Below are 21,268 nucleotides of genomic sequence, written 5' to 3' on the forward strand. Positions count from 1 at the left end.
AGTGACCAACAACTTTTCATTAATTTTAATAGAGTGGCATTACACAGTAAGTCAACTAATTTCTTTTTTGCTTTTCAATTTTTGTATTTTGAATGTTTTTGATCATCAAATTAATTTTCAAATGCTTAACTATACTGGATTTTATATTGATAATGCCATTCACTTCAAATGATAAATTTGGTCGATTAAACTGCATTATTTTACTCATCACAAAAGAACGAATAAAACTATGTCTTAAAACGTTACGCTTCTGTTTTTTCTAATAACTATGTAACAAACTCTGCAAGAGATACCAAACACGTTTATCTCGTTCAATTTTCTCAAAATTTTACTTCGTTTAAAATGAAGAAAAGGCAAATTGATGCCAGCTGCTATCAAGCATATCTTTTTACGTGTTTTTTCCATGTTATCGTAAATTTTTGCAAAAAGTTGATGTTTGTACGAAAAGTGTTGACGGAATGATGAATAGAAGCGAAGACTTATCTTATTGGTGAAAAGTTTAACGATTTATGTTAATAAACCTGTGTCAAAACTTGCTGGTAGAAAAAAAACTCAGCATAGGGTCCAAAAAGGGAAAAATCTTCAAATGTAATTCTGCTATTAATAGCAGTTTATCGTCAAATTCTCTGCATGTGGTTGGTAAACTTCTCTAGCAAAAAATTTATTTCGCTTAGATTTCAATATGTATGCCGTTTGTCGAACGCAATTTGACATTGCACTGATTTTTGTCAATTGTTTCTATTCTTTTGGTTATATCCAAATTTGGATTGCGGAAGAATCGAATAAAACAATTTATCATTAGTAGACTTTTATGTAATAGTTAAACCGGACCAGTTGTTGATTTATAAAAAAATGAAATAGAATCATTTGATGAATAGATGAACGGCAATCATTTTTTATTCTGTTTTCTGTTTTTTTCCTACGAAAAAGTCTTCTATTGGAAAAAAAATCTTGAACTACACATCTATCAAAGTTCAGCTGTCTTTAGTGTAGAAATTGCTCTGATCATAAATAATCCTTTATATGGAACTTCTGGTATAAATTTTGTTTTTCAACTGAAAAACTGCCAACTTATTCAGTTACTTTATCACTGATTAATAGCAAATTTTTTCTGCCATTAGAGAGTTAAGTGCTATCAGTTAAGTGTCAATAAGTGTCAATAAGTGTCAATCAATAGAGAACATGTCTATCGATAAATGTTTTACTTGGGCTTTTCCTTCGAGCATTTATCGAAGATTAAGATTTCGAGGAGGACAAGTTGACTGAATATCACTAGTTTTCTTCAGTTTTTGGATCATTTTGAGGTAGTTTATTTAAATTTGTCATGTTTTGTTCATGTTAAAACCATTGCAAAAGTTTTTCTCTTTTTGTCACTTTTTATTGCCTGCCGAACAGTTATTGCAATTAATGTAGTTAAAAGTTCTGCGAACATTTGGCTGCATTTAATTGTTTTTCTGCCTTTTTTTATAAGAATTAACGTAATTTTTGCTGGTAAATATTTCAACATATTCAATTTAGCGTGCATTTTATTTTTTCATATAAAACGTAGTTGCTGAATTGCTTTGTGCAAATGTTTTTCGAATCTAAACACTTTCTTTGCTAAAGTTCTGTTTTTATGAGAAAAGTGTGTCAAATAAAAATTTCTACCATTTTTCTCCAGTAGATGAATATATTTACTAAAGAAACTTGTTAGAATCTTTTTATAGATTGGAAAAGGCAATCTGTACTTCATTATAATGAACTGGGATAAATTTCGCTATATTAGGTTTTTCGCTAAATTAGACTTCTTTATTACCAAGTTGTAATTGTTTTCAGCCATTGTTGGGCTCACAGCAAAAAATTCATAATGAAATTAATTTTAGTTTTCCAAAAATTTTACTGCAATTAGTTCCCAGAATACTTTTCAGTTATAATAAATTTGTTATGCTACGATTTTCCTCAAAATTCTTAACAAAAAGTACTTTGCCAAAGTTCAACTGATTTTGAAAATGTTCTTTCAATCTTCTTATCTGCTGAAATAGGTTTACTTTCCGTATAAAACAAACCTCAATTATTCTTGTGCTTGCCATTTTTCCAAATTAAATACTTTTTCTTGAAATTTTGTGAACTTAAATTTTTGGCAAGTTACTTCGTGAGAAAGAACTGAAGCAAGATTTTCCATTTTTTTGCTACTTGAGACTCTGAATCAAATTCTCGACTTAAAGAGCTTTTTTCTAAATGGTTCTCACAAACGATGTTTAATTAAGCAATCAATTAGCTGGCAGAGGCTATCAAGATAATAAAAATCGTTTTGTGAGAAAACGTTAAGACTCAAATAAACACAAAAAATTCTCCATATAAATCAAGTGACTTTTAATACTTTTTTATATTTTTTTCCACACTGAAAAATTTGCTCTATTTTTTTAGAAAGTATTTTTTCAAACGGTGATTGAAAAATTGTATTGGTCGTTTTCCTCGAGTAGAACCAATGCTCCTATTAAAAAGTCTTCTAATGTTGTTCTAAGCTTTTTTTCTCGTTTTTTGAGAGTTATCGTTTTGTTATCCTTTGTTTATCATTACAGGTTTTTGGTTCATTTTACTCACATGGGCGTACAATAACTCACATAGCTGCCTGTTTGCTAAATGTTCTGATGTGCTCACTGTTCTGAAGTTTTATATTTCTGTAGGTCATTTCAATATATCTGTTTTTTCGATAATTTTCGGTTTTTCCTGGTTGTTTCACATGTCTAAATATGTCATTTTCAGTTTATAAAACTAATATAATTAAACCATTTAAATGAGTTGTTTTCCAGTTATAAAATATTTTAACGTTTTTGTGTATTGGAGGTCATCTGTAATCCAAATTGAGCACTAAGGTGGGCATAGATCTTCATAAAGGGGGAGGCTGATCAAAACCTAGCTCACGTTACAAAGGTTTTGTGCCTGTGGACTTAGGGTTTCGAGACCAGCGCGGACTAAAAGCACACAAAATGAATCTTTTCTGATTTTTACTCTATTTCGTAATGAGATTTAATTCTTCTTGGTTGCTCTGTATTTGAGCTCATTACACAAAATTCTCTTGTTTTTACTCCGGTTAGTTTTGTTTTATTATTCTTATTATGCTCACTAAAATCATTGGCCCGGATCACTCTGAATAAATTATTTAACCGGAATTTAACTGTGGGCCAACTAAGTATATATATCGTATGTATTGTCATTTTTCTTTGATTTAGAATCAAACTAATATCTTCTAGTAAGGGAAAGCACTCATTTCGCCTGAAGAAATAGTCGCTTTGTTACCGCCATACGGTATTAAGACAAACTGAAAGGCAAAAGAGGGACAATTATCAATTAACATCAAAAGCGAGCTAGAGAATGGAAATTGACCATTAATATAGACATCAATTTGGGTCATATTGCAACCATTTATTTTTTAATTGGGTACTGGCCTATAAAATAAATTTTATTTGAAAAGTTCGTTCTAAAACGCCGACGGCATTGTAAGCTTTGATATTTTCAGGAGCATTTAGTTCAAAAGGCCTACAATGTATTTAGATATAACTAGTCTTTTTCTGTCAATGTAGACCTCAAAGAGGAAAGAACTATCAATTATAAATCAATAATAGCCTCTTTCTTCATAGAATCAAGATAATTCACAAAGATGATAATTATGTTGCGTTTTATGTCATGGCAGTGACGTCCATTAAAGATCGGAATTCTGGCTGCTAATTTGGGAAGAAATTGAAAAATTTACAATCTGTAAACAATTTAGTAAATTTAAATGGGTATGAGGGAGCCAACGCGCAATGATGGCAGCAACCGAGAAAGGAGTGAAAATAATTAAATTCATTCTCACTACTTTTCAACCTTACTTGAGAGCCAAAATCCCCGTTTTCCCTGTTTTTCGCAACCATTTTATATTAATAAAATGAAAAGCGGGATGGGAAAAAGTCGCAAATTGTTAATTTTCCTCAAAGCTGAATTATCCGTTAATATTATTCAGAAAAGCCATTTTTAGAGCAGATCGAAAACCACTGACCATTTCAAGTTAACTTTTTTCCGCGAATAGTGGTAACGCGTTATAATACTAGAGTAAAACTCACATCCGACTGCATAAGATCAAACTCAGAAACCAGAAATTCTCTGATCCATGATATAACTAAAAAGCTAATCTGCTTTTTCTCGCTTTGTCTAACTGAATTAATGAAAAAAGTTATGACTTTCGAAACAGTTGAACATTCCCCTTGCTTTTGCAAAAGTTAGTCCCTAATCCCTCTATTCCAAATTCATAGTCGTTCATTTTAATTTTTTGTCCTCAGACCATAAGTTATTTTAGAAATTTTTCAAATACCCTCTGTGCCGAAATTGTTGAAAAAAAAGCAAGATAAAATTGTCTTTTTTCAAGTTTCCTATCTACACTCTAACACGTTTTAACTAAATGCCTTATAGGACGAGGAAGTTAATTATACTAGTTGAGAAATTTGTTCACAAAATAATTACAAAATTATCAGTGTCTCATTATACGAATACAATTCACTTTTAATGCATTAATTAAAAACAGTAACGTAAATTAAAAATTAGAGATGAAATATTTGCAATTCAATCCAGAGACCCAAAGACAGCTGTTTTTCAACTGAGAAGACTTATTCAGTCAGCAGTTTTCTGAGTTTGGAGCACTATTTCTCAAAACCTATTTGATTAATCTAAACACTGCTTATTTTCAAAAAGTTCCTTTCTGAAATTAGACCTTATCTACTGTTTCGTTCGTTATTTTTTAGTTCGTCTTTACGGTTACGGTACAAATTTGTACTGAATTTTAATTGCGGTTAGGTGCAAGGAATTGAAGATTTCTGGCCTTTATAATTTTTCACAGATATTCGTAAAAGATGGTAGATTTTCATTCCCTCGCTCAAACTGAAACCAGTTTGGATCATGAGTTGTTTACATAGTTTTTTTCAATATGTCTCCTTGTAATGACTCCGATAGTCACACATATGAAAGATGTAGTATTAAATCATGCTTCGTTTGTATTTCCTTTTTACATATTTTGTTATGATCACCAATAAGATGTCATAATACCAAAGCACTGATGCCAAATATCGGCATGATGAACTTCAGGGTTCTGAAATTACGTGTCAAAAGGTCGAAAAGTATTTCACCGCTTAAATTTGCATGTGATAGAAAATTTTGCCAATCGAACTGTGAATTTTTTACCTACGTAGGACAAGTTTGTATTTTGCTGGTTTACGAATACTTGACGCACTTCATTGCAGTTTTATTTTCGAGTGGTTTAGATGAAAAAATATCCTGGCGCTCACTGTTAATCTCGGCAAATCCTCGAAAGCAATTTGTTCCTTAACTTCAGTGTCTTAGCTTCAACATTCGCGGCAGACATTTTTTGAAACCATTTAAAGTAATATGAAGATCTCTTCTCTGCTGCCGCTTGAACTTAGTCTTGACACATTAGCTCCAATGCAGAAGACGGAAGACAAAAGAGTCATTTTTTATATTTTATTTTTGAAAAATATCCTGAAAAACTTTGATTAGTAAAACGGCTGGTCATTTACAATGCAACGAGCTTCATTTTTAAATTTTGCTTTCTAGGATATCAGAAATCGAAAAATGTGTATCCAGCTTTGAAACAAAATCAATATAATTAATTTATTTTTGAGTTCTCCGCAGAATGTTGGGTTTATGGTAAGTTTTGCTAATTGTGATGGTTGAAAATGTGCAACGAATAACTCAAAAAAAGTAAGTTTTATCAGCAACCACGTTTTAGAATTAGATGGTGGTCAGCACGCCATGACAACTGTGACGGTTAGGAAAGCTAGTTCAGACTTGCTGCAAAATGGGAGATATCAATCCCATTTGTCCCTGATGCATGTTTTTGGGTAAGCGCAGACAACAGTGACTAGTTTTTGTAGCTGCTACCCACACTCAGCATCACTGTTTGCCAAACCAACCACTGTTACCCTTGCTGACAGTATTTACTTTCCACGTTAGTTAGCAACGTGCCAATTAGATTGAAATGAAAGGGAAGCTATATGGAAGCTAAATGAAAAATTAGCAGTTTCTCCACCCTTCATATTAGGTCTCACGAGAACAATTAACTCTTAATAATGAATTAGGTCTAATTAATTAAAATTATTTTCAAGAATTAATTAAAATTCTATTCAAGCAAGTTTTAGGCTAACTGTATAGTTTTGTGACCAATTTAGTGGCTCAAAATTGTCGTGAATGCTTGCGTTTTCCATGGTTACAAGAATTAAAATTCGTACAATTTTGTCACTGATGTCCACAATTAACGTATCACTTTTTGATCGTGGACAAAATTTTCCGTAAAATGGAAATATGTGACGAGGTCTTTTCACTGTTTTCCTCGCCAAGCCCAAAAGTTCTCAATATTTCAAAATGTTCCTTTCACTAAGTAACTAAGTAGATTAATTTTATTCGCAAGTGAGAGATGAGAGTGATAGTGTTTCGTTAGGGCATTTTTCTTTTTTATCACACTTTTTTAGTTCTCAAATGCATGTGAACAAACAACTTGTGTTTCGTTGCACCTCAACATAAAAATAATCCAATTTTTATTTTCAATCATCTGAAATTGATCAATTGTAAAATCCAAAAGTTCCTACTTAGTTTGAAATTTTAAGCATCATGAGTTATCTTAACTTCTGTTTTGTCAGTTATTGGTAGCTATAAACTGTAAGTGGTTGTAAATTGTTGGTGTAATAAACTGTTGAGCACTCTATAGCCCTGGAAAAGGTAGATAAAAAATAAATTATGACTTCAAAGAGCCTGTTTCATATTCACACTTATTCAAAGTGTCTAACATGTATTAAAAAATTGAACCTGTATGAAATTTTGCGTCTCCCCCCATTCTCAAATGAATAAGAAATGTAAAGTCAAGTAACTCTACGGCGATAAAAATTTGATAGATGATAACAAATTTGAACTGCAAAAGAGCAGTTCTACTTATTTCCACTCCGATTAGAGTTTAAACATCATATTTACCCCTGCATTAATCACCGCCGCTTAATTCAAAACCTCAAATGTTTCACCCCAAACCCCTTTTGCAGACCAGAAGACCCTGTTAGTATCGCAAAAAGATCCTAAAAGCACTGTCAAAACGCAGTGCCGGTAAGACATAGAACGGTTAAGTGACTCTGCTTGAAGTCACTGAGATCGAGAATCTGGCGTTTATCGAGAACCGCGAAGCGGTTCGAGATATTAAGTCAGAATTTCGAAGTGACTTCTACGGAGTCACTTAACCATGCTTAAAACACGAAACGCGCACGTTTTAAACTGACGAAAGTCAATGAAAGTCAACTTCTGGTTAAGTAACAGTTTCTGGCATTTTGACTTCTGACACTCAAGACTTTCGGCATTTTAAAATGTGCACGTGAGTGTTTTAATTAAAAAAATTTAATTGATTCCCTCGCAGTCTATTACCTCGGATAATTACAGCTGCCACATCATCAGTATGGTATCATACTACTATTATCACTTCATTTGAAGAAACATGGGATCTATTCTGTTTTACCCCCGGCAGATGTTTTAAGACGCCCTGGCGCACGTGCACTATTTTTACATATAGTAACGAGCTATATAACAACTCATAATTTGTAACTGGGGGTCATAAAAACACTGGGGGCCGAAACAGAATAGATGCGAATCATGTACCTTATTCCATCCAAAACCGTTAATTTAATATTGGATTTCAACTCAGAAGATCATATCCAACAATTTTTTATCTGTCAAAGCAGATTTCTAACCCCCCACGAAAGAGAATAAAGAAAAATGGGATCTAATCTGTTTCGCCCCCCCCCAGTGTTTTTATGACCCACAGTTACATATTATATGTTGTTATATAACACGTTACTATGTAAGAAAATAGCACGTGCGCCTGGGGGTCATACAAGATTTATGCTCACTAAGCTGGAGGGGGGGACAGAATAGATCCGAAAAGTGCATTGTAGTAAAAGAGAGTTTACTTTACTTTCTTCCTCATTCTCTGAATACAAATTCCGGTTGCGGAAAGAAACCCCCACGGAAAAAATCCCCGCTTCATTTTAGATAGGAATTAAACCCCCACGGAAATAAACCCCCACGCAAATAAACCCCCACTTTACTATTAAAGAGCTACGCATTTAGCGCGTTTGGCCATGCTTCGCGGGCCATGGCCATGCCTCAGCGGCCCGTGGGACTTGATATGAAACTATCACAACTGAACAAATTATCACGACCGAATATCAATTATAAAGTTACAATTGTTGTGACTGTGTTAGGGCCCGTGGTAATTGTTGGTTACATGTTTTGTTACAACTAGAATGATAATTTAACCTTGAATATTCTCTTTCAGGGTGCTCAGCAAAAATTCAAATTGCCTTAGACACACTGGAGACAAAGTTAATCTCGGTTAAATCAATCTCAATATAAAATTATTTCTCGCGTAATTTTAGTTTTCTTCGTACTGATTTCAGCTGAAGAGTCAGGTCACGTCTGCAAAGGAAATTATTTAGGCATCAACTTTTTATAGGCAACTTTTCAATTCAAAACCTGATTACCAGAAACAGGGAAAATTAGCTATGGTTTTTAAAGAAAACAGGAGGCAATTTTGTTTGCTGAGAACAACCTCAAAAAGGGACAAAAATCAAAGCAATTTTAAGACTTCCATATCAGAAAGTTTCCAATTCAAAAGTCTAAAAAACCAAAATAAACTCAGAAAATTTCTTGACAGATTTTGTCAAGAATTTTCCATCGGGTAGTTTTGAGCTCTTGGTCAACAATTTGTTGTACTGCAATCAAGTCCATGAATCCACAATTTCATTCATAAAGAGAGTGGCAATAATATTGGAACTACTTGAAACAATGCAAATACTTTTAATCAAATACTTTAAAAAACATAATATCAGCTGAATTCCAAATACAAATTTTCCTTCAAATTTGAACGAACTGATATCAGTTCAAATTAATTCAAGTTAACTTTTTTATAATATTGCAGCGGTAAAGTTGCTTCAGAAAAAATTGTTTGTTTTTGTCACACGAAAAAATGTGGAAAATTTTATAATTATATACACTATAAAACTTTTTAGATGAACCAAATTTAAAATTACTATAAAAATTATTTGCTAAATCATGGGACATTGTTGAAATTGGGTTGAGAGGGAGAGAGAGAAAGAGTTCTCATGTCGAAAAAAAATTCTTTGAGTCTCATTCCTCTGAACAATCAAATATCTATTTAGAACCGGAACCTATCACCAATTAAAACGAGCACAAACCATCTAAGAACAACATAAACCAATCTAAAATGACATTTGAGGCTTAAATTTGGTGCCATAAAATGTTATACAATTTTTGATTAACGATGCTTTGCCTGAGTAATTAATTTCATTATTTTAAACAAAAAGAGGGACTACCCGTATCGAGACCGAATGGTTATCTTGTAAGAACTTGCAAGTTTCTTGCAAAAAATGGTTAACTTGTAAGAACTTGCAAGTGAATGGTTAACTTGTAAGAACTTGCAAGTCGAATGGTTAACTTGTAAGAACTTGCAAGTCGAATGGTTAACTTGTAAGTTTCAGTCCAAACTGAAAAACACACTGAAAACCGAATTTTTGATTAACTTCATCTAAGATTATTGGCAGTTATATCAAAGTTTCTTGAATTCAAGTTCATTTGACGAAAAAGGACTCCTCTTAAGCTGCACTAGCGAAAAAAATTCCAAAAAATTTTGACTGTTCAAAGTTTCTGACTTTATTAACTTTTATTGAGAAGAAGTTGAGAAGAATATGTTGTGGTCCATATTATGAATTTTCGCGGGTGGTTAAAATAATAATAATAAATTTGTTATTGTTGTCTGCCATTTTATGAAAAAATAAGTAAAAATTATCACTTGAATGTTTTTCTTTGTACTTTCATCGTAATTTTTTAAACTTTCTTGTTGACATTCTCTACAAAGAACGTTAAAACTGCACATATTGGCCAACTGATATCTCAATGATTGTTGTGATTTAACACGAGTTTGAGGGTCCTGCTTTCCCTTTGAGAAATTGCTGCTTAGCCGAAAGGAAACAAAAGTATTTTTTGCAATTTTTGAGGCGTTCAACGTTCTGTTTCGATCCGGGGCGATTCAAACTTCATAAAGCAGCTCTAAATCTTTCTTGTAAAGACGAAACTATTCCAAGTAGAAGGAAATGCCAAAAAACGTCAAATATCATGACTGTTTTACTGTAAATTAAACGACTTGTTCATATTTTACATTTTTTCTCAAACTTATTTGCCTAAAAATATTTGGTCTCTTAATTTTGTGCAAACTATACTAGTGTTTAAAAAAGCTCATTTAGTGGGGAATATTGAACATTGTACCAAAATTGTGAGGTTCTATGAAATACCAAAAAGAAGAGCAAAACTTTGACAAAACTCCGAAAAAACTACGCTTTTTCACTGAAAAAACCTCAAAAAATAACCATTTTAACAGTCAGCTGCAGGTTGTTTGTGATCAAAATGTCGCTCATTTCCTTGCCGTTCCAAATCAATACTTTTTCGGTTAAATTTTATGTTATTTTTTTCTAAGGGTCCAAAACTTCCTGTAACTTCCAATGCAGCAGAAAATAGGAAATTTGATAGTCGTAAAATTTTTGTCAATGAAATGTTTCAGAATTGCACAATCGGATTTCTGCTACCAAAAGCAGAATGGCTGTTCCTGAAAAACAGAAGGACATCAAATGATAGGCTCTCTTGGTAGAAAAAGTGAAGTGCAAGGACCATTATTTAAAAGTCAACACGTGATTCAATTTCTCTGTACTTTCAAGGATTACTTTTTAAAACTTTCTGGTTGACATTCTCTGAAACAAAAGTAACATTCTCTCTCTCTCTCTCTGTGTGTGTGTGTGCGCATGTGTGTGTGGTGTGTGTGTGTGCGTGTGTGTGTGTGTGTGTGTGCATGTGTGTGTGTGCATGTGTGTGTGGTGTGTGTGTGCGTGTGTGTGTGTGTGTGCGTGTGTGTGTGTGCGCGCGTGTGTGTGTGTGTGCACATGTGTGGTGTGTGTGTGCGTATGAAAAATTTCTCTTTGTTATAGCCAGGACTTCAACCCGTCGACAACCCTTTGGCAACCCATCGTCAGCCCATTGGCAACCCATCGGCAACCCATCTTCATTCAACCCAAGAAAACAGAGAGAAAAACCCAAGAAAATCAAGAAATTTGAAAAAAAAATCAAGAAAATTGAAAAAGGAAATGAAAAAAAGAAGATGAAGAACACCTTTTCTGATGCTTTAGATTAATAATTTTGATGATTTTTTTGTTCTTTTGTCGATGCGCAGAATATGTGTACATTCATATCTTGCGACGTTTTACTGTTTTTTTACACCATAGGCAGAATGGTTATCTTGTAAGAACTTGCAAGTTTCTGGCAGAAAAACTTGCGAGGCGATGCATCGCCTTGTAAGTTTCTGCCAGAAACTTGCAAGTTCTTACAAGATTAACATTCGCAAGATGAAGAGTTATCTTGTAAGAGCCTTGTAAGTCGAATGGTTAACTTGTAAGAGCCTTGTAAGTCGAATGGTTAACTTGTAAGAGCCTTGTAAGTCGAATGGTTAACTTGTAAGAGCCTTGTAAGTCGAATGGTTAACTTGTAAGAGCCTTGTAAGTCGAATGGTTAACTTGTAAGAGCCTTGTAAGTCGAATGGTTAACTTGTAAGAATTTGCAAGTCGAATGGTTATCTTGTAAGAACTTGCAAGTTTTTGGAAGAAAAACTTGCAAGGCGATGCATCGCCTTGTAAGTTTCTGCCAGAAACTTGCAAGTTCTTACAAGATAACCATTCGGACTCGACCCGGGTATAGAGCTATTGAAAGAGTAGAACTGAATTAGTTTCATTAAAGAACAGTTTGCAGATCTTATATCTGAGCCCAATATGTAACAAATCTTCTATGCAATTAACTTTAAAAACTAGGAGTTTTAACTGGAAAATTAACAGTTTTCGTAACAGGATAGTAATTTGACAAAGTTAACCTCACTTACAAAAATTCGTTTAATTTCAATTTCACACGCTTAAAATGTCAGAAAATCGACTTTCATCTTCAATTTAACAACATCTGTTTCGTCGTCTCTTCCATTAGAATCGCGCAAAATTATTGCACAAACTCCATCAGGATGTGTATGGTTTCTATGCATTACCACTATTGACGTAAAACTCGACTCTTTAGGTTTGAAATTACCTAATTTTATACCATTATTTGTAAAAATTATATCTAGAAGTAGCAGTCTGCGCAATTTGAGAGTTGAGTGGCAGATTAAATCAACAAATTCAAAAACCAACGATATGAACAAGTACCATGAACTGAAATAAATCAAAGTTTACGCAACGGAAATACTGTCGCAGATAATACCTCTGAAACCAGTTAATTTCGCTCATCAGATTGGAAAAGTCAGTCTCATGAGTTATATATTTCTGAGTTCGAAGAATCAAGGGATCTACTTGAAGCTCTCTCAGTGACAGATACCAAACAATCAAGCAAAACTTTTATCTGGTCCTCGGACGACACTGGATGGAATTTCTCCTCAGTGAGCAAAAATAGAACCGTAGTTCTTGTTATCTAGTATATGTAAATACTTGTGATAACTTCAGATAACAAATAATAATGAACCGGATATATCAACAATCTCTGATTTGCTAAATCGCTTAAATGAAATCTAATTACAAGACTAAGAATAAAATTCTTGTTTTTAATCGTGGAACAAGGAACTAATTAAAGTTTTTGGTCAATGGACACTCACGTTATATTTAAAACAAAAAGACTTAAATTTTAATACAAAACCGTTCAATTATTCAAAGTAATTTTTTCTGGAGAGACATTAGGTCGGAAAACAGATTTAACGTTCACATTACTTTGACTGCCGTTATGTTCGGAAAATGAAAAAGTACTCTACAAAATCTGTTATATGCAACAATTTAATTTTATTTAAACAAATCAAGAGCCCCGTCTCTGGATTATAGAGTTTTTAATTCATTCACAATCTTTTTTAAAAAATGCATGAGTCAAATACTAGCTATTGGCTATTTTGGCCTAAAATTGTCTTTTGATAGGGCACAAGAAAACATGAATTTTGTCATAGAATGGTTTTTTGATAGAGCAGTTTAAAATATAACATTCGTCAGCAGTCCAGATCACAGGGGATGTGGTCTGGCTGGGCATTTTTATACATCAATTGAACAGACTCATAATCTTATTCAAAAAATATTAAGGGTGAAGAGTTTTCTACGACAATAATATCTATGCATTACAAGATGCATCCTCTGACAGAACCTTACAGAATGAATGAATGATTGATTAGAATTTATAATACCTATATTCAACCAGTTCTTCAGTACGGTGTGTTGAACTACGGAACAACAAATAAAACATAGATCATGAAAATTAAAATTTACTAAAGATTCAATCTTTTGTCTTCAGTTTGAAGAGAAACGATTTTGTCGAAAAATTACGAGTGAAACGTAAACTATGCATTGTGAACGAACTCCAAGTACACTGATAAAGTATTAAAAGGAGAAATAGGCGGAACCAAACAATTTTGAACGGGAATTTTTTTGAAGAAGAGGTGAGGTTGTTTGCATGGGATAAAAGAAGAGTCCAGTTGAAACTAAGCAAAACAACCAAAGGAAATACAAAGATGATACGGAGCAGAGTGAGGCGACTAACTAATAAGGTTGTAAATATAGATAGAGGCATAATAAACAATTTTTAACCCCAAATTCTGATACCGCCAACTCATTTTGAAATAATAATCAAGACAATTACATATGCGGTACCGAAGATCTTTTTTGCTACTTTTTATGGTTTGAAACAGTTGATCCGAGGGTGTGTTAGCTCTTAATTTGTATTTCATTGTCAAAATGCCAAAAAGATTCAACAAGCAAACCGCTCCGTGAAACCTACGCTTCAAAGATCCAATAGGGAGGAATTGGGGCTGTGGGGGGGGGGTTGAAAAGTTAGCATCCAACCAATTCTGACTATCTTCTACGGCATCAGCTCGATGATCTTCAGCCTTGCAACATCCACCCCAGAATGTAACAGACAAAAAAGGAGGGGGCTTTAAAATTGGTCTTACAGATGCAAAATTTTTAATAATTCCTAGTATACTTGCAACCATGTATCTTACCTTCGGATTCTGAACATATCTGTTAACTGAAGTGTCCACAACTGCCCTTTTATAAACTGTCATCTGGTCTTGATACGATTCCAATCTCTTCGCCATTTCCATCGTAGGACTGTCAACTCCTGGTTCCAGGTCTCGTTTGAAATCCAGAGGATCCAGATCAGCCGGAGCCCCGTCTGCAAACGCTATTGTTAAACATATAAATGAAATAATCATGGGAAGGAAATGTAGCAAGGGTCCTTTTTGAGTGATAGAAGCTGTGCGCGAATGTTTGGATCTATGCGAGGTGTGGCTCAGAGACGCTGAGATGGTTGTTGATGCATTCTGATTGGATGATTTATGTTCCTTGCAATGTCTGTCATATTTATTGAACCTGTAAAACAGACAGTCAATCGATAGATCAGTCAGCATTTTTCAGATCAGAGGTGTTTGATAACCCAAGTTTAGGCTGCGAGTTATGAGTTATGAAAGGGTCGTACTCGACAAGGAGTTTGTATATGAAAAGAACCCGTTGAACTCCAATAGTTAATGATAATTCTTTACTTGATTATAATAATGATCATAATGATTGCATGAACATTAGCTCAAGTCAAGTTGTTGACGCTCGATTTCAACTTGACCCAAATTAGATACTGATCGGCTCAACTCTAATTTTTTCAAGCTGGACTAAAAAATTTGACGTGAAACCCGCTAAAGCATCTAACGTAGGCAACGGTTATGACCATTCAAAATTTTTAATGTTCAGGAATTTTCATGTTCATGAAGAATTGTACATGTTTCTAATGAAATGGCAATCGTAATATCTGTGCTACATGGTTCCATACAGTCTAACAACTTCGCAGTATAGCTAATTTGCGCCAAAGAATAAATGCTAGTTTTGCTCGAAGAAATATTAGTTTGGTGATGCTCGTGGTATTATAATTCCAAAAAAAATCAAATCCGCGGAATATGAAAAGAGCAAGCTCGACAATAAAGTGCAGGTATGAAAGGTCATGCTAGATCAGAAAATGATCAAAAGACATCAAACTCGACGCATGAGAAGAAATAAGACTGACTTTAATTGTAGTGCCGTATAGTTATAGTCACAGTTAAGCAGGACAGTCATTATTGACAGTACTTGGAGAACAATATAAATAGGAGAGCAATTTCATAAGCGTGAATAAGAACCTTACTGATAAGATTGTTCTCAAGACTAAACAGTAGACGTACCAGAAGGCACATTCCATATAAAGATCTCTTCCATCCTAATTATGTAACATTTTTCTCAGTTCTTTCCTTCTGAGTAGAAATTGTCAGAAAAAAAAATCTTGTGTAAAAAATAACCTTTAAAAAACTTAAGTTGTACTACAAGCTATCGATGAAGGTGAAAATTGATTTTCCTCTCAATCTTTTCTTAAACTGTTTTAATGAAATGAAGTATCATATATAAAATAACAATAACAATATCAAATAACAAACGTGATCTCTGAGCTAAGTTTCTGAATTCTTTGATTTAAATTAAAACTAATTAAGATTAAAACAAACACTTGGTTCAAAAATTGTAATACAGAATATCTCATGTATATTCTTGAGTTTAAATGGTTTAACTTTGAAAAACATCGAAGGGATTTTCTCATTCAGCAGCAGGCAGACTTTAGAGAATAACTGTTGTATCTGGTGAAACATATACCGATGTCTGCTCATATATCTATCACATCTTTTCCGTTTGTGCCCCCCCCATCCAGCTTAGTGGGTGCATATTGTATTTATTTGCAACTCCGAGCACAGGATAATATACTGATACCTGCTCTGCAAGAAAGATAGTTATAGTTAATTAATAGTTAATAATTATCATTGTTATTTAAGATAGGCATAACGTAGTTGGGGAGGGGGGACGGGGTGGCACGGAAAAGATCCCTTATTTCTTAACATAATTTTTACTAATCCAAACGTGCTCGCTATTTCATCTCAGCATTTTGATGAAATAGCTCTACCAAAAACGTTCCATAAATATTAGGTATTTAAGAATTTCTTTAAAATTCCGAAATTTACTTACTTTTCAGAATTTCGAGTTTTAATGTGGCGTTCCGAGAGTAATTGCATGGTTTTTAAATAAAGTTTCGACTCATTAATTTTAATGTATTGTTTTGTGTGATTTCTGTAGAAGGTACATTTTTATTCAACTTTCAAGTGCTATTTGGTCAGAAAATTGATTGTTGATTGAATTGTCTTCAAAAAGACTTCATAACTCTTGTGAGTTATGAATTATTAATGAAACCCAAGACGTTCAATTTCTAGTCTCACATGGCGGAATGCTCTTATTGTATTTTTTCAGAAAAGGGAGTTAAGTTTTGCTTATTGGGAGAAATTTCATTGTTTATGCAAAAATTTACAATTGAAGAATAATTCAATCGGAATAATTAAGGTCCATCTTAAAAAATGCCAAAAATTTTTACCAATGAAGTCCAGCCCTGTTGATTTAACAAAAATAATTCGCGCACAAATTTGGGGTCTTTCCCATTATAGCCCCCCCCCATGAAATTATAGCCCCCATTATGGTATAATTACCATGTTTGGGGGGGCTATAGGTTATCTGACCACTAAGCTGGGGGGGCTATAATGGGAAAGACCGCAAATTTGTGGGGTCTTTCCCATTAAAGCCACAAACCCCCCCCCCCCACCCCCAGAGGTTTTTTCTCAAGTAAATCTTAAAATCTCAGACTCAAAGTCTTGCCTAAATTCTTAATGCACAGACAATGCTGATGCCCCAAAGAGTGTGGGGTCCTGGACCTATTAAACAGTTTGGCGCAACTATTAGACAATTTTCCATTCTGTTTTCAATACTTAACCCGCCTGTGATGATGACAAAGTTTGGCGAACGTGTAAATCAGAGTTTCAGCGCTGTTTTGTTTTCTTTTCAATTGATTTTGGCTGTATGTGTGATAATGGGGAGGTTCATGGTTTTTATGGTTTTTGTCCCTTTATGATTGCGTTTGCGTTTGTTTCAAAACAACAAATCAATTATTAATTATTCAATTTTATTCCATTTTGACTCATTTCGTGTTTCTTATTTGTTTTGTTGCTGTTGTTATTTTTGGCCCATGATTCAGAAAATCACGTAACGTTAATTAGGTCGATAAAAGCATTCACCGATATCAATAAAAACCAGCGCAAATTTTTCCAAAAATCAATTCTACAAAATTTATTTTGCATAAATAGAGTAAACATCTTCCCACCGCTCATCGGAATCAATAAAACGTCAAAATGTTGGCTTAACAATCATTTGCTACCCAACAATTATCACTAGTTAAATATGTCTCTATATTGGCTTCTGCGGCCGAAAACATTTTCGAGCCTTTTCATCCCACCTCTTATTGGGGTAAAAAAATGCCCCAAAAATAGAAAGACAACTATCCCAATAAACAAAATTGAGCCCAGCGGGTCATCCACAATTAATCAAACACAAAGGAGTCAATATTTGACTTCCGTAACAGTGCTGTCCTCGTATATACCTATACCTATACACAGCTCATTTGGTCAATTTTTCTCAGACTAATGGTATATATTACAGCACGTCACGCAGGGCGGCCATGTTTGATGAATTTACTCTGCAGAGAGGGTCGCGACAGCATACCGTCATCTTTAAAATGAAAATTGATTAGCTTTGCAAAGAATTGTAGATATTATAGAAGTCTGAACAAAGTAAGAAAGTTCAATATCCGGCGTGTACTAAGGATGTCTTAGAGTCAGTAGCGTAGGCGTTATTTGAAAATTTTATAAATGTCGATAACTGAATGAAGAAAATGGCTCGATCTGTAGTGCTACTAACATCGTCTAAACAATTGTGCGATCATAACTTTTTTCCGAATCTGTAATTTGTTGCACTATATAACGTAAACCTCTCGTTTGAGAACCATTCATAATTTTCCAGGCTTATTCGTTTTTTTATCCCGGATAGAAATTTCTTTGTATTCATACAAGGATTATATATGATTTCATAATGTCCATTCATGGTTTCTTAGTACGATCTTTGTATGAAATCATATATGATCGTTGTACGATTCCCACGAAATCATGTAGGATCCTAGTATGACTACCAAGAGTCATGCATCCATTTTCCATAAATCCTTTACCATTTATGTTTTTTGTAAGAAATCACCTATGTGACTCCGCGGCATCACTTTGTGATCCACCAAAAGATGCTAATGTACAACATTATTTGCAAAGTTGGGCACTAAATAAAAAAGTAACCCTAAATAGATAAGTAAAGGTTTGCACTGGGATATTAAAATTTAATATGTCCTCTGACCACATTTTACAAGAATTTATGTTTTATGTGTCATATATGAACTTGTAGGATTTCCAAGAAATTTTATCAACTTCAATAGAAAATAAAAATTATACAGTTTTTAGGCTTTGAAATTTTTTGTGTGCTCCCTTTATGATTTCTAGGAAATTATATATGATTTTGTATGACTACCAAGAATACATACAAATCAAGGTACCTACAAAAGGCAGTCGCTGTATAAATAACACTAGCACTTATTTCACAATAGATTCCTGCGCTGCAAGTTGATCAATTTCTTTGAGTAAAAAATTTTCATTCCTTTAAAAATCTATAGTAGTTTTGCAGATTAAATATTCGGTGTAAAATTATTTGCAAATTTTAGACAACAACCTGTGGATTACAATCTCAGATCTAAAAAAATCATTGCGATTACATTGCACTCAAAAAAAGTATTTAATTGGCATAACTGTTGAATCGTCATCCGATATAAAATAGTTTTGTTGTATACGCAAAAATAGTTTTTATGGAAATCAACGGGATAAATGGGGACCTTTTTAAATTGATTATGACATTTTTTTACGTGTTACGTGATCTGAATGCAAATGGAAGAAGCAAAAAAAGTCAAAGAATTTTTTTTCCTAATGATCGATACTGTGCATTCAACTGTAGATTTTTGGGACACCTGAGATTTGGGTATTGGCAACTGACATTTGTTGCAAACACTCTGACAAAATGAAATATTTTTAGTGAATTTTTGGAATAACATATAAATATAACTTTTTTAGTTTCTGTATTATTGAAGTGGATTAGAATACGGACAACAGTGCACTGATCACTCTGCTCTTATTGTTCTCCAAATACTTCGTTATGGATAGGTTCAAAATATGATATTTTAGACTTTTTTGCCACATTATTTTCAATTTTGAATCAAGCCACTCCTTAAGCTGAATAATTTTAGTTTTACTTTTTTTACCATGATGCAATGTTGGTGGCTGTAAATTATCAATATAACCGAGAGGTTAAAGTTTACATGCCTTGAGAATAATCTAAACTAAATATTGAAATACTCAAAATTAGGCGTTATTCTATTTATTATCTGGTTCTGACTAGTTTTACCCTTTACACATTAAGTTGTTCATTACTATATATAAAGCTATGTTTGCCAAGAGTTTATTCGTCTATTTGGAATGACTTTAAAAACATCTTTTAGAGAACAATTGAAAAGAATAATAAAAATTGTACAGTATACTCACTTGTCTTCCATTAGAATAAAACTTTCTTTCGTACGGTACCTGACTGTTAAATGGGGCCTGATTCCTCGATTTCAGTTCACGGATAATTTAGCTGATCATTTTGTGACAATCTTTTCTTACATTTTCAGTTCGAGGTATTTATATGAAATTAAAATTCATCGCTTTTCAAGAGTTTTCCTTTCGGAGCTTTCTTCTCTCATTTTATAATATTTTCCATTGCTTTTTAATGCTGCAAGTTTTTGCTAAGAGTTCCTTGAAAAAAAAAACAAAACTCTTGCCTAGACATTTTAATGGCTCTCTCCCTCTCTCGCACTTATTTGTAAGTTTATTATTATCTCCTACAGAAACAAAGGGATGTTGCTTTCATCATTTTTCTAACACGAGGGTCATTAACGGGAAATATATAAAATTAACGGGAAATGGTAAAACATTGCTGTTTAAGGATTGAGCAATTTTCATATCAGTTTTGATGCAAATTTTGGAACAAAGGCGCCTCGACAGCAATATATACGAATATCAAAGCAGTAACACTCGATTAAAAAAATCGATCGTCATTTATTTTACTTATAAACAAAAAGTTTCCATAGACCGAAAAGGTGCCAGTTATTTGAGTAAAAATTAATGTTGATTTACTTTGAAACATTTTAAATCATAATGAAATTTGTTTAAGCGAAAAAAGAACTTGGAGATGACTTAGCTAATTTGTAGCCTTTTCCTTCAAAGGACACCCGCCATTGATAACTAAAATTTGAGTGGCGGAACATTTCTCCGTGAAATTAAAATTAATTACCTGCTAACTTTTTGCAACCTCGCTTAGTGGAGAAACTATACACTCTACTAGTTTTTTTGTTGGGTCAATTTTGTCCCATCGATAAAACATAGAAAGACATATTTAGTAGCATAAAAAAGGCCATCAAGCTTAGAATATTTTAATGCAGGTTTTTTTTTAATTTCGTATTTTTCTAGAAAAATTGAGGTTTGAAAATTTGGAAATAATCGGCCAATTCCCGTTGTTTTTTGCTCCTTTTCTCTGTATTTTTTCATATCTTGATCAAATTTTGCTCAATTATTTAAAAATGTTAACAATAGTGTTATTAGTAAAAACTTTACAGATAGAGTAGGGTTTGTAAACTCTTTGATCCAAATTTTTTGCAATAAGAAAACTGTTTGAAAAGTTGACAATTCAGTTTTTTTTCTTGAAAAATGGCACCAAAAACTTTGTTTTCGACTATTTTTTTCCAAATTGGCCAAACCTTAGCAAACTAAAATAAGGCTTATTTCCACTTCTTTTTTCAAAGAGAGTAATCTGGGATTAAATATTCTCCAATCATTGGTGGGAACTCATACTGGAGAAGAAATTTTACTCAGACTTCAGTAATAAAGAAATCAAAAATTTAAACCATGAAATTATTTGAAAAGGCTTTTAAGTAAAGTGCAAAACTGATTTTGGGCCAATTTTACGTTTTTAGAGAAAATTTTGGCTATTTCACTTCTGTTTTTCCTGTTTTTCACTTCCTTCATTGGAGAGTGCTGCTCACGCTAACATCTTTTTAAATTAGGCTATAGTTTTATGTTCTTTTTGTGTTATTTCGTACATTGATCTTCTAAAAA

The 21,268-nt window shown here is 33.3% G+C and overlaps 1 protein-coding gene across 2 annotated transcripts in view; it reads right to left on the minus strand.

Annotated features, from left to right (window-relative positions):
• Positions 1-19,831, minus strand: part of LOC142349392 (uncharacterized) — a 28,637-nt gene extending 8,806 nt beyond the window's left edge. Inside the window, exons 1-2 of one of the 2 annotated variants that reach the window (XM_075400921.1) lie at positions 16,173-16,285; positions 14,141-14,510 (exon numbers count right to left, since the gene is read on the minus strand). In XM_075400921.1, coding sequence (XP_075257036.1) covers positions 14,141-14,510; positions 16,173-16,219 — 417 coding nt within the window. In that variant the 5' untranslated portion in view covers positions 16,220-16,285. Of the gene's footprint in view, positions 1-14,140; positions 14,511-16,172; positions 16,286-19,657 lie in introns of those variants that run through there. The other variant, XM_075400922.1, reaches the window with a different exon arrangement.
• Between the last annotated feature and the right edge of the window lie 1,437 nt (positions 19,832-21,268).

The sequence above is a fragment of the Convolutriloba macropyga genome, chromosome 11, assembly GCF_964194025.1.
Source record: "Convolutriloba macropyga chromosome 11, txConMacr16.3, whole genome shotgun sequence".
Classification (NCBI taxonomy): Eukaryota; Metazoa; Xenacoelomorpha; order Acoela; family Convolutidae; genus Convolutriloba; species Convolutriloba macropyga.